At 32.8% G+C, this 16,756-nt stretch overlaps 2 protein-coding genes across 4 annotated transcripts in view; one reads left to right on the top strand and one right to left on the bottom strand.

The window, feature by feature from the left end:
* INTS12 (integrator complex subunit 12) overlaps window positions 1–12,670 on the top strand; it is a 28,721-nt gene extending 16,051 nt beyond the window's left edge. For all 3 annotated transcript variants that reach the window (XM_082389115.1, XM_082389117.1, XM_082389116.1), the window contains exons 5-7: window positions 246–405; window positions 5,123–5,269; window positions 8,298–12,670. In XM_082389115.1, coding sequence (XP_082245241.1) covers window positions 246–405; window positions 5,123–5,269; window positions 8,298–8,882 — 892 coding nt within the window. In that variant the 3' untranslated portion in view covers window positions 8,883–12,670. The remainder of the gene's footprint in view (window positions 1–245; window positions 406–5,122; window positions 5,270–8,297) is intronic.
* Window positions 12,671–12,753: 83 nt separating this feature from the next.
* ARHGEF38 (Rho guanine nucleotide exchange factor 38) overlaps window positions 12,754–16,756 on the bottom strand; it is a 156,659-nt gene continuing 152,656 nt past the window's right edge. Inside the window, exon 14 of the mRNA XM_082389157.1 lies at window positions 12,754–15,790. Coding sequence (XP_082245283.1) covers window positions 15,605–15,790 — 186 coding nt within the window. The 3' untranslated portion in view covers window positions 12,754–15,604. The remainder of the gene's footprint in view (window positions 15,791–16,756) is intronic.

Raw genomic sequence — 16,756 nt, 5'->3', positions numbered from 1 at the left:
GACAAGGAGAATATAGCCAAATTTAGTCTTTAAGTCACCTTATACATTTCTTGATGGCTGAGCATAACCTTTAAAAGAAATGAATTGTTTATGCAGGCTACAATGTTGGGATTCGTTATTTTGCTCTTTGGCTTTTCTGGGGTTTTTACCCTCTTTAATATATCAAACTTTACCAGAACAACCCTAAAATGGCTTTAAATTGTTGCATTCAAATAAGTGTAATATTTAATGGTATATTTTCTTAGGCAAATGACAGTGGCATCTGGTAATCAATTAGTAGAATGTCAGGAATGCCATAATCTCTACCACCAAGATTGCCATAAGCCGCAGGTGACAGACAAAGAAGTGAATGACCCTCGCCTTGTGTGGTATTGTGCCCGATGTACCAGACAGATGAAAAGAATGGTAGGAATCATTTTTCTCTATTTTAAACAATTTCTGTCAATTTTTTTGTTGATATGTGCTTTTTAAGATAAAAATTTGAACATTTATGTTATTGAAAAAAAATCATATAAGCTGATGATTTAAACGTTTATGTATATGTGTGATTTTTGTGTCTATGCCTAAATGGACCAGACCGTGTATATGCATTTTTCTCTGCTCAGCTTTTAACTTGTTCTATTACAAACAAACAGAATTGGAGACCCACAAAATATAAATATTCCTTACTGGTATGTCAGTGTATTTATAAACATTTAGAAATACTACAAAGCACTGTGGGAAGTGGTGAGATACAAAGCCCCAGACTCTGCTGAGTCTGGTAGGGAAATATTGGAAATATCTATTCCTGAGTGAGTGTAAACCACAAACTGTGTACAGAGGCAGTATTTGTATGTGCACCTCTGTCTTTCCTCCTGTGTTTCTCTCTCTGTTCCTCAGTCTTTCCTTATCATTGTCTTCAAGTGACCATTTATCCTATGTTCCCCAGTACTTTCTCAGTTTACTGCTCACAAACATAACTGCCTTTAATTTCATACTGAAACATGTTTTCATTTGTTATATTGGATAGTTTTCTAACTTTTAATCATTTAAATAGTAGATGGATGAATGTTATCATTTTCCTTTTAAAGAAATCAAGTTGTTATTTACTTCAGTGACTTGTTTGCTTCCCCCATCTGCCCTCCCCTGCCTTAGATTAGGGACTCTTTTTTTGTTTTTTTTTTATTTTATTTTTTATTGAAGTATAGTTGATTTACAATGTTATGTTAGTTTCTGGTGTACAACAAAGTGATTCAGGGTATTGAACATCCCTGTGCTATACAGTAGGACCTTGTTGTTTACTCATTCTATATATAATAGTTTCTATATGCTAATTCCAAACTTCCAATCCATCCCTCCCCCACCTCTCCCACCTCCTTGGTAACCACAAGTCTGTTCTCTGTGAGTCTGTTTCTGTTTCATAAATAAGTTCATTTGTGTCACATTTTAGATTCCACATAAGATATCATATGGTATTTGTCTTTTTCTTTCACTTAGTATGATAATCTCTAGGTCCATCCATGTTGCCACAAATGGCATTATTTCATTCTTTTTATGGCTGAGTAATATTCCATTGTATAAATATACCACATCTTCTTTATCCATTCATCTGTCAGTAGACATTTAGGTTGCTTCCATGTCTTGGCTGTTGTAAATAGTGCTGCTGTGAACATAGTGGGTGCATGTATCATTTTGAATTGTAGTTTTCTCCAGAAGATTAGGGACTCTTGATAGAAGAGTTCTCATATTGTTAACCAAGTGAGTTTCTACATAAATTTTTCTGACCAAATATATCTTTTTAAAATTAGAAGTACTTAGTTAAAAGTAAAAAAAAAAAAATCAAGGTACCTACTTTACTTTTTAATCACTCAAATCAGAAATAGATTACGTTTTTACTCCTATGAAAAGTAGTGACATTTCAGTAGTATTTATACTTTTTGTTTGTAATGGGAAATTTCTTTGACATGGTACAATTGTTTTCTGCTCAGTCTGATTTTTATTTAGTTTATTACTTAAACTAGCCCCCCAGGACCTCAACCAAAGTAATTATAGGTGAGCACAACAGTGCATTCCAGTGCCTTGACCCAAGTAGTCACTAAGAATTAGTAGTCAAAATAAATAATTTGTGACAGTAATCTTTCTTTAGTATAGCTTCAAAGTTTATTATTATTTTATTGTAAGTCTCTTAATAAAGTAAGTACCGTTCTCTCCTAAGTTTTTACTCCCTTACATTTTGTGACTTAGTTTACACTAGGTCTATATTTATAGTTCTAACCCTCTTCCTGGAATGAATTTTGGCAGCTGACCAGATATCCTACAGTTACTTTAAGTTCAATATTTTTAAAATTAAAATTGTTTTCTTCTCCACTCAGTTTTTCCTCAGTTGCCCGAACTAGAAAACATTATCCTTGATGCCTCTCTTAATTCCACATCCCTTTGTTTACCAAACTTGTTAATTCTACCTCTTATGTATTTCGCAAATCTGTTCATTTCACTTTTGTTACCCTGTCCCACAAACCCCTCATTTCTTGTCTACTGCTTTAGCTCCTTCAGTCCACTTTACACACTGCAGTTAAAATATTCTTCTAAAGTAATTATCTAACTTTATCTGTTTAAGTGTGCCCAGTGGCTCTCAATTACCTATATAATGAAGTTTTCCTTGTTAGGGTGGATGTATGGACCTTCTCTCTTTGACCCAACTCTACCTTTGTATCCTTCTCTCACACCACTTCATCATATACACCCACATACTGTGGCCATGCCAGACCAAATGGTTCATTCCCTGAGTATGTGGTGAACTTTTCGTGTTCCCATATGTCCTGCTTCTCAGCTTCTCCTCATCTGGCATACCTTTTATTCTTTATCAACTTTGCAAATTAAATGTCTAATTAATTTGTCATTAAGACCTAGTCTCATTCACTGGCAAAGCACCAGAGCAAAGCTCAGGACTGGACACATCCCACATTCTGTTGTTCTCATTTTAAGATACATAAATGGAGGAAATATAGATTCGCACCAGAAATCAGCAGTCAGTAAGTTCAGTCTGTATGCCCAAGAGTCAAGTGCTGAATAAGGGGCCATGACTAACGTCAGAACATGATTAGATACACCAAGAGTGGACCTGGAGAAATACCAAAAGGCATGATCTGAAGTGAGCCTGAAGATCAGGATCCGGTAAACACAATGTTTAGTGAGAGAAAGGAATTTGGAAATGGTGGGGATGCTAAATCCAGTCATTCTTACTATAATTGCTTTCAGTGAGGTTCTCATATGTGCATTGGTTATTGGTCCAAGATATCTCAAAGATACCATAAATAACATCTTATATCCCCTTTCTCCTTGCACTAATTTCTTAACTAGGGCAGGTTCTGCAGTACACATTATTATAGGAAGATGGGAAGACAGAGTTAAGAATGGTGGGTGGCAGGGTCCAAGATTATTCTTTTGTTTTGTAATTTTCTGTCTACCAGGTAATGGGTTTTGCCCCAGCACTAGGTGAGAGACTCATGACTTACTGCAGGGGTTCTCAATCTAAGGTGGTAACACACTCCTACTCAGCAGTAATAGAAATACATGGTATTTTTGATTGCTGCCATACTGGCAACTATTGCCTTGAGTGGTGAATGTCATATATTCTGCACTATGTGAGTCAGTCACCCAATGAAAAATTATAGTGCCTTTGTTGAGCAACACTGAGTCAGTGATAATATCCTAGTTCCCTAAACTAGTACTACCAGCGAAGGACAAAGGGTTTTGGGTATTTCTTACTCAGCTTCTAAGATGGCTAGGTGAAACAGAGGAAGCAGAAAAAGATCCAAATATGATCTCCTAGGCAGAGGTTCTTTCTGGGCTTCACTGTAATGAATCTACATCTGCTGAAGCATACAAGTTAGGTGGGTCTTCAGAGTCTAACCACATCTACTGATGTGCTTAGAGGGAAGTATAAGATTGAAAGCCATGGGTATGGAACCATGTATTTCTGATTTACTCTGAAGGCTACATTTTCATAACGTGGTTTGCAGTAGAGGGTAAGATAATCTTTCTTGGTCGTAAGAGATATTTTTATCATAGATATCTTCCAGCATCCTTAATAATATTCTTGATCTGAGTGTTGCTTTATAAGTGATGTCTGAAATTAGGTGTACTTTCATGTGGAAAGTATGTAATATAAAAAATGGGATGAATTGAGACTTAAGGCTGAAAATTATATTGTATGGCAAACCATAGCACAAGAAAGTCTAAACAAAGATAAAACAGCTGCATTCAAATTTCCAGAAATGGGAACACATTATTAATAAATTTTCTGGTATTGTCTTGCATGGCCTTATTAGGATTGTCAAGGACAGTGGAATGGCAGGGAGTATCTTTACCCATCCAGTAGAGATGGGTTCTTTCAGATTCAGTTTTCTTACCTTTTGTAAATAATGATGATGAATAAATAGTAACTATTATTGTCTGCACTTAACATGTGCCAGACACTATGTAAAGGCTTACGTAATCACAATTCATTCTCATAACCCACCTTTGAAACAAGATATTATCCCCATTTTGCAAATGAAAACGAAACTTTTAGAGATTTACATATTTTACTTGAGGTAACTTAGCTAGGGAAGTAGTTGAGCTGGGTTTTAATTCTAGTTCTGTTTGACTCCAAAGACTGTCCTCTCAAACACTGCCCTATACTGTTTATATATTTAATATTATCTAGCTGGAGAACACTAAAGAACAAACTGAAAAATGATTAGAGTTCACAAGAGAATTTAGTAAAGTACCTAATATAAAATAAAGGAAAAAGTCAATTTTTGGTCAAAATAAAACTGAAAATGCTTATATGATTTTTTTTTCTTTTTATCAATTTGGTTTTGTTAAAATGACATTTAATTAACCCTAATCTGCATAATTTTAAAGTTTCATATTATCTTTACTGTTTAGAAACTAATAAAATCTATGAAACCATTAATTAATATGATGATGATAAAAACAATTTGTCCGAGAATCTATATTTTCAGTGTCATCACAGTATTTTTTTAATGTTCATCTGTATTTCAATTCAATGAGGAGTCCTGTGATAGATTTTTATTGTCCTTTTGTGCATTTAACTAAGATTTTGTAGCTAATTTAATCTTAACACTGATTTTTGCAGGCTCAAAAAACTCAGAAACCACCACAGAAACCAGCCCCTACAGTTGTTTCTGTAGCTCCAGCTGTTAAAGATCCATTGGTTAAGAAACCAGAAACTAAACTCAAGCAAGAGTTAACTTTTCTAGCATTTAAGAGATCAGAAGTCAAGGTATAGTACATTCCATTTTTATCTAAGATTGGATTTAAATTTAGTTGACTTAATAGTTACTTGGAAAAAAAATAATGAGAAACTTTGTATACTAAATGGCCATATGTTGGAAATTACGACTACATTAAGACTACATTACTATTAACATTAAGTAGAAAGAGAATATTTATGTAATTATTTAATCTTGAACTCTGCTATTTCTCTTTTTATGGTGATTAGGAACTATTTGTGAGCATTCCAAGATAACGTTCTTTACCATTCCTGTGTAGTCAGCCACTTCTCTCCAATTGGGAATTTGGTTTAAATTCTAAATACCTTTGTCCTCAGTAGCAGTAGTTTTGCTTCTCACATTACTTGTGCTGATTGGCCGCATAGTTTTTTTCTTCCTGCTTATTGGCTATTGAAGTTTTCTTCTTTGTCTTATTTTTTTCTATTATTATCATGAATTTTCCCCATGAATTGGCCCTCTCTTATACTAAGGAGCCAGATTATCTAGTGAGAGTATCACCTTTCTCATTCCTAGGTTTTCATCCTTGACATCATGCTACATTATTATTAATATTCTGGCATTTTGATATCATGAAATAAAATATTTTTCTAATCTAATTTTATAACAAAAAGAATGCTTTTATTGAGTTTCACATTCCAATTTTAAGCAGAAGATGGAATTTTAAAGATGGAAGAAAAAAATCTTAGCCCCAAATTCTCAAAGGTTAACCCCAGAAAATTCTAAAGCTATTACCTTGTCCAAGTGGCTGTAAGTAGCAAAGATCAAGAACATTGGTTTGATTATCAAGAATATGAGTATAAAATACTCTGAGAAGGATACTGATAATTTTATTTGCAGATCATTTTTAATTTAATTTACCAGGGAAGAGCTGATATCCAAGGGATATCCATTATTGATTTGTCACATAGAAACTTGGTGAGCTAGAATAGAAGTAAGAATAACTTATTGAAAGTAATTAGAGTTGCTATATTCTATACTTAAATCACTTTTAGGTAGATTTTTATACTAACCTGTTACTACTAAAGTTTATTTTTAGGAAACCAATATGAAATTATTTTACAGCAAATAAATTAAGGCCTTGGCTGTCATGTTTGTTCTGATTAAGAGGTTTTGATGTTTTTATGATAAAATACAATAAATTTTTACTATGAAAAAAATTGTTCCCATTTATATATAAAAAGCAATTTAAAAATATCTTTCTAACTCGGATAATAGGCAAGAAAATATTTTTAGTTGAGAACAGTTGTGAAATTTATTTTCTGCACTGGAATAGTAAGAAATTACTTGGTCTCTGTTGTTTGTGTTATTTTACTTTTGTGCATCCTGATAGTATTATAAGCCATCTGTCATTCAGTTGAAAAGCAATACCAGTAACAGCAAACCATTAAAATAAAATGCCATACACACAGAACTTGCTTTGTACTTCGTAAGTGTTAGTCTTTTTGATTACTTCAGATGGGTTTTCTTTTGTGAAGTTTGTTGACAGATCATTTAGCCATGTAGCAGGCAGTTTTATGTTTAATAGAAAGAAAAGAAAAAATTAGATCTTTCATAACTGAAAATTAAAAGTTTGCTACACCTGTGTCCTTTTGCTTCCTTGACTAACTTTTTTTCATTACCTGTATGCATATCTCTACGAACTTGTAATTTATGTAAAGTTTATCTTCTTTGCATAACCTTATGAGATAGTCATTGTATGATGTTACTGTAAAAAATCCTATCGTTTTTCGGAGTACGTGAACAATAATCTGGACCCTCCTCTGATAAAGACCTCAGAGCACTCTATTTACATTATTTTTCACATTGGTTTAAAATGTTTAATGCAGACAATATTGATGGCTACTTTGTAAGAAGTAAAAACGTTTTTATCACCTCGTTCAGAGTTCAGTTCTAAAATATAACTGGGTATATTTTAAGCATGATAACCACCATATTTTAAATTAAGATACTATTTGTAAGACTTTATCTTTTACTTATTTAACATTTTTGTGAATCTCAAGAATATGAAGGTAGAAAAAGTGCCAGTGAGAAATTCAATCCATAATTAATTTGAACAAAGTGCATTTTCCCCTAAACGTTAGGTGAAAAAAATTGTTGTTATATGAATAAGAACAATATTTACGTAGCGACATTGGTATCACTGTTAGCTTTTGACTGGCCAAGGAAGTTAATTAGAGAAATTGAAGTGTTATACCTTTAAGAAATACATCTGGGAGTGAGTCAGGCATACCCAAAATGTCACTATGCAGCTTATGAGGCAGTTGATTAAAAATCTTATACAGAAGCAGGGGTCTCTTTGTGATAGTTTCAGTGGAAACATGGACAAATTGTGAAAATAAAGTCATGAGACCTTCTTAGTATATTTAGACCTTTAGAGTTGTACAATTCCAAGTAGTTAACATGGTGTATCTGCATATATTTTGCAATGCAGTAGCTATTTGCTCAAAATTTGGGGGGAATTTTTAAAAAATAGGTTCAAAATTTTATGTATTCACTCAGTATTTATTGAGTGAATCTTCATCTCAGACATCTCCTACATATCCTGGGTGTGAGCATTTTTGTCCATTAAGAGTGGATTCTGTTTTTGAAATGATCCACAAGTCATTTGGAGCAAAGCCTAAAGAATTAGATGTTTTACTGAGCTAAATAGTAACCTTTTTGGGTGAAAAACAAGTTAAAGCATTAAATCTGATTTTCTGATATGGCTTGTAACCGAATCTAGGAGCAGTCCTCAAAAAGGAATTCCATATATTTTTTTTCTGCAGTGATTAGTAGAAGAATATGACATCCCATAATTTCTGCTTTATAAATGGTAGCACCCATTAGCTATGGATAGGTTTTGTTGTATGTGTTTTTTCAGATCAGTTTAGCAGAACTTAATTTTGGTGCTGTGCTTTAAATTTCCCAGATCATTATTTTTGTATAAAAAGTCTTAACCAATAAACTTGTTATATATTTAAGAATATTATATTAGGTGTTAATTACACTTGGCTCTAATATTTATATTATGTTTTTTAGGCATCCACGGTTGTTTCAGGAAATTCTTCTAGTACCGGTGTTTCCTCTTCAGCAACTAGTGGCCTAACTGGATGGGCAGCTTTTGCAGCCAAAACTTCTTCCGCTGGTCCATCAACAGCAAAATTGAGTTCAACAACCCAAAACAATAGCGGGAAACCTGCTACCTCATCAGCTAACCAGAAGCCCGTGGGTTTGACTGGCCTGGCAACATCATCCAAAGGTGGAATAGCCTCCAAAATAGGTTCCAGTAACAGCACTTCACCCACTGTACCATTGAAGCCACCTCCACCTCTAACTTTGGGCAAAACTGGCCTTAGTCGCTCAGTTAGTTGTGACAATGTTAGCAAAGTAGGTCTTCCCAGTCCAAGTAGTTTGGTTCCAGGAAGCAGCAGCCAACTAAGTGGGAATGGAAATAGTGGGACATCAGGGCCTAGTGGAAGTACCACTAACAAAACCACTTCAGAATCAAGCAGCTCTCCCTCAACATCCCTTAAAGGTCCAACTTCACAAGAATCACAGCTCAATGCCATGAAGCGATTACAGATGGTCAAGAAGAAGGCTGCCCAAAAGAAACTCAAGAAGTAATGTGGCCAAGTAGGTTTTTATATCATATTACCCTAAAGATTAAAATCTTATTATTAAGACATAAACTGTAGTATACTATAATTTAATAAAAATCTTCATAATGAAATTTCTATTATTTCTTACCTTAAAATGCTAAATAGTAGTTAATGAAACTTGGAAATGTTTATTTTAAATCTGTTTAGCATTTTTATTTTGACAGTTTTCATAGTATGTGAAAACAACGATTAGAATGACTAATTCTTGATGAAAACTTCTGGAATCCCAGAAGACTGATAGCATATGTGAATTTTTTAAAAAAATTCATCTTCTGGCAAAGTCCCAATAATTGATCCTGCTGAATAAGATGCCTTACAAAGAGCCAGGGATGACCCAATAATAAAGTTTTCTACTCCCCGCCCTGCCATAGTCTGGATATTCATTGGCAGTCCCAGCCTCATATCAATTGATTCTCCCTCTCCCCCCAAATATTTCATCTCCCCCTTTTCAAAATTAATTTTTCATAATTGATTTCTCATACCCTGTATTATGTTTTTACCTTTTTGTCACCTCATATCAGTTATTTAGGGATTTATCTCTTCCAATAGATTGTGAACCCCCATGCCCTTTCAGTGCAATAGTTTTCTCACATTTCCCAGTTTCCTCACATTGCCAGTGTAACATATGCACATAGTATATGCTTAATAAATGTTGACTTTTGATTTTTCCTGGTTACACACATTTCCTGAGAATTCTTGAGGAAAATACCCATTCCAAGAGTCTTTGTGGATGGATAATTTCTGATTTGTTTACGTACTGATAGCATCTTCATATACCATGAAAAAAAAGGCAATTTTATTTTTACTGCCCAAAATATTACAGCAATTTACCTAATTTTAGTTAACTTTGTATAAAAGAAGTTTTATTAATTGATTAATTTTTTTTGATTAATTCCTGAGATTCTTTTGAAGTGTGTGTGTGTACATTAAGTCAGAAAGTATGAAGGGTCTGAGTTGTTGACTTTTTGCAAGCTAGCAAATTATCCTGCTGTTGTTTTACATACATACTCTGACAGAAGACATGAGGCTTTCTGGATCGGAGAAATAGCAAAATGTAGCAGCCATTTTTATACATTTTATACTTCATGAATACCTCATTGCATCCAGAAACTAGAAGTCCAGCAAATTCCTACATTCACTAGACCGAGCAGCCTTGTTCTTTGAGCTTTGATGTATGCTACTAACACTTCACTATAAACCTCTAAACTCAAACCCATTCCCTTAATTCCTATATTTTTCTCATGTTATTATTCTAAAATATATTGATAAATGATTTCTGTGAAGTTAAAGCTTTTTAAAGTAAGCTTGGTCTTTTTTAAGGAAAGATATTTTAAACTGCTTTGTTAAATAATGGCACTAAATTATTCATGGTAAATTACAATTCAAAATTGAAATAATCCATTGCTTACAAAGTGGAGTAAACATCTATTTATATGCTTAAAATCTGCCTGCAGATGTTTTTGTTTTGAGAAACTCAGATTTCTGTTGAATAAATATCAATTTGGCATCAACTCCAAGTCCCCTTTAGCATCAAAAGACCAAAAAAAATATGTATATTCATCATTATTTGCTTATAGTTCAGGGCCAGTTTGGACTAAACTGGATAAAATGACAGTGTGACACAAGTTCAGCTCAACAACTATAACAGTTAATATAACCTCAGTACCTACAAGAAATTAAAGCAATAATGCAGACAGTTGCACATTGGCACCTGAAATGGAAAAGTTTATCCCATCATAGTCAAAACATCTGCTGAATAGAGTTGAAAAGAGAAGCAGTTATTTTACTTTCTATAGTATTTCAGAGAGGACTTCAGAGAACTTGTTTAGGAAGTAATTTAACTTTTATTGAGCATGGCTCTTTGTATAGATTATATATGTGTATAAATATATATTTAGAATCTTCACATATGTGTAGGATGCATACATCTAGTAATGTATAACTCACTCAGTTTGGTATTTTATAGAGGTATATTTGGTATTAGAGTTTATCCTCAAGTAGCTCTTAGACCTTGATTTTACCATATCATTAAGTGAGCTACAAGGCTTTTTAACTGAGCATGTGATGAAAGTGGCCAGCTTTATATTAATAGTATTCATCACTTGTTTTATTCTGTTATGTATCGTTTGTTTTTCCCATCGAATTTAAATTGTGTGAGGGCAAGGATTTTGTTTGTTTTGCACACCGTGGTATTCCCACTGCAGCTTTCGGCTCAGTGAATGAATAGACAGATAAATAGCTGAGCCAAAAAGCAAGCTTTTAGGATTGTAAGTTCAAATCCCATTTTAGTAGAAATTTGGTCAATATCACTTTTCTGTTTTGTATATCGTGCTTTCCATTAGATTATTTAATCAGATATTTTAGTGACTTAAAGAAAACGCTAAAAGAACACTGGCTTAAAGTCAGAAGACCTGTTTTTGAATCCCAGTCCCTCCATGTATTAGCTGTGTGATCTTGGTTTCCTCCTGTATGATGATAATGAATGAGATCAAATGAAAGACCTCTAATATTCAAAGGTTAGGTGATTCTGACTCTTAACAAGGATGTGGTAGTACTGTTTATTAGTAACAGATTATAAACTGTGATGACCATAGGTTATATAGGAAATACATCATTTTATAGAAATACATTTGGTGCAATAATTATAAAAATAAATATAAAAATTATATAAGCAAGTAGAGAAAGCCATACATTTACATACCATAATATTATTTCTTTAAAGTAAGATAAGCTGTATTTAATTAAGAATACATTCCCTACATTTTTGAACAAGAACATCTTGTCCTGGTATATACTAACATGACTTATTTTCCTGGAAAATTAAAGCAAATTTTGTCTGTATCTAGAGTGTAATATTGTGTGTGCAGTAACTGGCTTACAGAGACTCAGCTTGAATTCCTGGAGTAAAGATTTTTATATTGGAATAATTTTGTAGATCACAGAGAATTTAATGACTGCCTTTTAATATATATACTATTTAGTATATATAAGAAGAGGGAGATAATTTAAAAAATTTTTTAAAATAGACTTTAAAAATAGTAGCATTCTATAAATAGTAGGATATCTCTAGAGAGTATAAAGTCTAGTGTCCTTCCAATCAATGAAATTTAATTCCTTCCTCATCAACTATAATGTAAACTTATATGCCTAATTTAGCTTAAATTTCGTGAGGTTTCTAGATGTATTCAGTATTGAACGGTGCACTGAGTGCCTTAAGAAACCATAGTTATGACAAACAGGATTTAAATAAAGTGGTTTTGCCATCTTAGAATATGAAGATTTCCTCTTTACTCACAGAACTTTAAGAGGTTTTTGCAATTGACAAAAGTCCAAGAAGTTTATGGAAAAGTGAAGAGTTTTTAACTCCATGTTTACTGATTTTTGTAAATCATCTAAATATTCATCACAAGTAGTGACAAGCATCTCTAAAAGTCCAAGTTATAGTTTAGGGAAGATATGGAATACACCAGCACTTAAAAGTATTCCATGCAATGCTGCGTTTATATGATTAACAATGTGCGTTATATCTCTTCTGCACAATTCCTCCTTCATAGAATTTTTATACTAATAAATACTAAGACCAGATGTTTTTCTAAAATATAAGGAATGTTCAAATAGTGGCCTTGTGACTTTTTCACATGACTTAAGCACCCATGGTAACTTTGTATTACTGAATTTTTTATAATTTCTAAACTTTATTATGTGTATAGTTTAAGGCATCTGTATTTAAAAATAAATACTAAATAAAATGTATATATACTCCTGTTTATTTGTTTTGTGAAGAAAACTAGCCACAAAAATTTCCCCTTCATTCTTGGTAAAAATACGTATTTCAGAGAATTCTATACTATATAATAACATTTAATTTTAAAGATATAAAGAAAGAATATATAATTATATTAGCATACCTTGCCTAAATTGTAATGATGTCACCAACAGTTTTATCTTTTTAAACTTCTTGAAGGCTTATATACATCATAACTGTCTTGGGATTTTATTTCCCTTAGACCCAACAAAATAATTCCTGACCTCAAAATTACAGTTACTTGATTTTAAATAACATACTTAGAAAACAAATGTATCGTATAATGTTTAAAAAAAAAAAAAAGCCTAAATGGCATATGAAATATAGGTTGTATTTTTAAAATAGCAACAATGTTGTTTTATAGTAATGGATGTTCTCCACAATAGTGGGGGGCTGCAGAAGGTGGCTTCATTTCAACTCTTGCTCAGCAACTAACTGCAGCTATGATTTTAGTGGTGTGGTTTCTTGTAAGGTCAGACAGGAAGCGGCAATCCTAGAACCACACAGGTAGACAAAACTTCTCATATACATCTAGTCACTTATATCAGCCAGAAAAGCAGATATGTGTTACTTTTATAATTCTTCATTTTGGGGGTGGTGGGGGGAGTTTTCAGGTCACAGCTAATTTAAATTATATAAAAATTCTCCACGGGTTGCTGGGTATATTCATAGTTGGCACAAGTTAAAAGACAAAAAGTCCCTGTACATCCAGTCTTCTTTTGGTACCCAACTCAAAAAAATATTTTATGTATAAAACAACTATACCCCAATAAAAAAAAGTTTTAAAAATAAAAGAAATATGCCTCCTTCTGTAGTGAAGACAGCCACTGGACCTTTTGCTGGCTCCAATATGGGGCCTTTCCATGGGTGATATTCAAAATACTTAACAATAAGCATGGTAACGTAAATTAATATATAAATCCAATATTTACATTTTTTTCTATTTTCTAAATCAATTAAATGATGTAGCATACAACTACTCACTAAGCAAAATAAATTGTGCAAATTATTCATCAAAAAAAATTTTATGCAGAAACAACTTATAAGTAGAACTTTATAAATCCATGTTTAAATTAAGAATTTTAGAAACAATATCATAAAATATAAATTTTTTTGTCATGTAAAGCCTTATCATGAATTTCTGTGGTTGTCCATGTCATATTATGCTAAAGTCAACAGCTCTCTGAGAAGCAGCATTCTTCATTTGTTTTTTGTATTCCTCAGTAATATAGGTAACGATATATATTATAGAGATCAAATCTTTGAAAGTAATTTTAATTTTAATCTTAAAATTTAATGTATTAACACATTTTATATGGACAATGAAAATCCACCTTATTTTTGGTGCTTAAAGGAAACCACCAAGTCAAATTTAATCTTTTTTCTGTTTCAAAGAAGCATCTTTAGTTCAATAAAATGTCTTGGGACAAAATATGCCTGAAATCTTAGGGGACAGTTCTGAGCTATTCCTAAATTAAAGTTCAGTGTTCCGGGACATTGTGTTACAGCAGATGTTATCCTCAATGGCTACCTTGACTAAGTACAAATCAGCAACTAAAAATATTTACATCTTAGCTCAGAACGTGGAACACACATTCCCTGTTCATCATCTACATAATTGAGTGATCCAAAAATATTTTCTCATCAAAGTATCATTAGTGATCACATAGGATAGTTTTTAAACAATTATACTTTCAAAAATGTTTAAGCAAAAAATAAAAATAATAAACCTAGGTACTTCCTTTTCTCTAGGGTTATCATGGAAGTTCCTATAGCCCTTGATTTTGAAAGACTTCTCAATACTTAAATATGGACCTAAGAGGAAAATGGTCCTCATCAATGTTCATTATTTTTATCACTATGTTCTTTGCTCATAGTGAATGTATACCATGTAGTGGTTAGGGGTATGGACTGCAGAACCAGACCTGGGTTTGAGTTTCAGCCCTACCACTTACTAGCAGTGTAACTTGGGCTAAATAGATTACTTCACCTCTTTAGGCAACAGTTTCCTCATAATGTTGTGAGTATCAAATAAGTTACCACATATAAAGTGTTTATAACAATGACATGTGGTATGCATTCAGTAAATGTTAAGTATCACTATTATGTTATTCAGGTTTTTTTTTTGTTTTTTTTTAAGTTCAGAACTTACATTAAAGAGAGGGTCCAGGGACTTCCCTGGTGGTCCAGTGGTTAAGACTCCACGCTTCCAATGCAGGGGCGTGGGTTTGATCCCTGGTCGGGGAGCTAAGATCCCACATGCTCTGTGGTGTGCTGTGTGGCCAAAAAAAGAAAATAGAGGGTCCATATCAGACTTCTAGTTGACTGTTAATTAAGTAATCAATTTCTATTCTTATGTCTCTTTAGTACACTCCCTGGTTCATGCATATGTGTGTATAATCTATACCATATAGTACACATATATGTGTGTAAACCGTGTAATGTATATGGTATATGTTTGTATGTATACATGTGCATGCGTGTGCAAAAGAGAGAATATGAAAAACAAAAACATTTAAGGCAAAATATATAATACAGAAAAATAAAATACAGTAAATTGAAAAAACCTTGTCCTTAGATCCAACATTTCATGATGATAAAGAATACATTTACCCTTTCAGAAGATCACTTTTAAGTAGTTGATAGTTGGAGCTTTGACTGTTTGTTTTGCTATTTGTTTGTTTAGTGTTTCTTTCAACATGTATTCTTCATAATACATTTTGAAATAATCTTGTTTGGAAGTACAGTCTTAAAACCTGGTATGGTATCAGTTCATGTAGTTTGGAGGTTTCTTGATTTCTAGGCCAACATTTTGTAATGTTGGTTTTATGAGGTAGTCAATCAACAACTTGCCAGAAAATAAAAGTCAAAGGCTTATTTTCTTAAGCATAAGTCATCTTCCCAAGGTAGTTAGCTGGAACATAGCCCTTCTGCCCTTGAACTTCAGCTAACCACCACTCTCTGTTGCCACTTAGGTCACAAAATCTAAGTATATGAACTCTTTGGTATTCCTGAAGGCTGAGTTCATGGTCACTCCGTGCCTGAAAGGCATGAACTGCATAGAAAATCTAGACACAAAAGCAAATGACATTATTAGAAGCAGAGCCTAAAAATTTAGACAAACATAATAAAGACTTCCAAGCTTTTAGAAGAAATGCTGAAGTTTTCTTATTTTTTCAAAGTCACTCCCCAGCTCCTTTGTTGGATTTATTTTGCTAAAGTATGGCCCAAGATGAAAATAGAGTGAAATTTCCATTCTTATTGTTCTGTTGGGAGGAGTCTAAACTGTTCATCCTTGAAACCAATTTGGCATTTTCTATTAGATTTTTTAAATGTTAACTCTTTTTGATTCAGTAATAGCTCTAAGAGTCTCTTCTATGAAATAGAAACATTGGCACAGATTATTGCATAATAATGTTACTGCAATACCCACTTACTTATAAGGTGAAAAGTGGGAGGGAAGTTGGAATAACACTAAAGGTTCAGCAAAAATTAAATTCTACATGCTTACATTAAGGAAATTTGTAGTCATAAAAATAGTGTTTTCTGAGACTAATAACACAGGAAAATGCTTATGATAAAATGCTCAGGCTCCCCCACCAAAAGATACAGAATCAGATGTGCAATATGTGTCTAATATTGTTAGATGGTTTTCTTTGAGTAGTAGAATTAGAGGTGATTTTCATTTTTATTTGTTGACTCATTTTATAAACTTTTATAATGACAATGTATTAAATTTATAATTTTAAATTATTTGAGTGACCTAGAGAGACTAATAAAATATATTTCAGTCAAAAGAATTTTTCTTTAACCTCAAAAGAGCACTTCATAATTATTAGATGCATAAGAAGCCTCTAAATAAGTGATTAGTCCCTCCTCCACTAAAATCATAAGACTGTTAATAAAAATGTTTAGTTATGGTATAAAATTTAGCAATCAACTAACAACATTTATTCATTCATTTAATTAGAAGTTATTAAGTATCTATTAATTACCAGATATTATGTTATCAGAGAACTTATAACCCAGCTAGG

The sequence above is a fragment of the Balaenoptera borealis genome, assembly GCF_965194805.1.
Source record: "Balaenoptera borealis genome assembly, chromosome: 4".
NCBI lineage: Eukaryota > Metazoa > Chordata > Mammalia > Artiodactyla > Balaenopteridae > Balaenoptera > Balaenoptera borealis.
The sequence above is the reverse complement of the archived record's forward strand: the minus strand, read 5'-3'. Positions and strand labels throughout refer to the sequence as shown.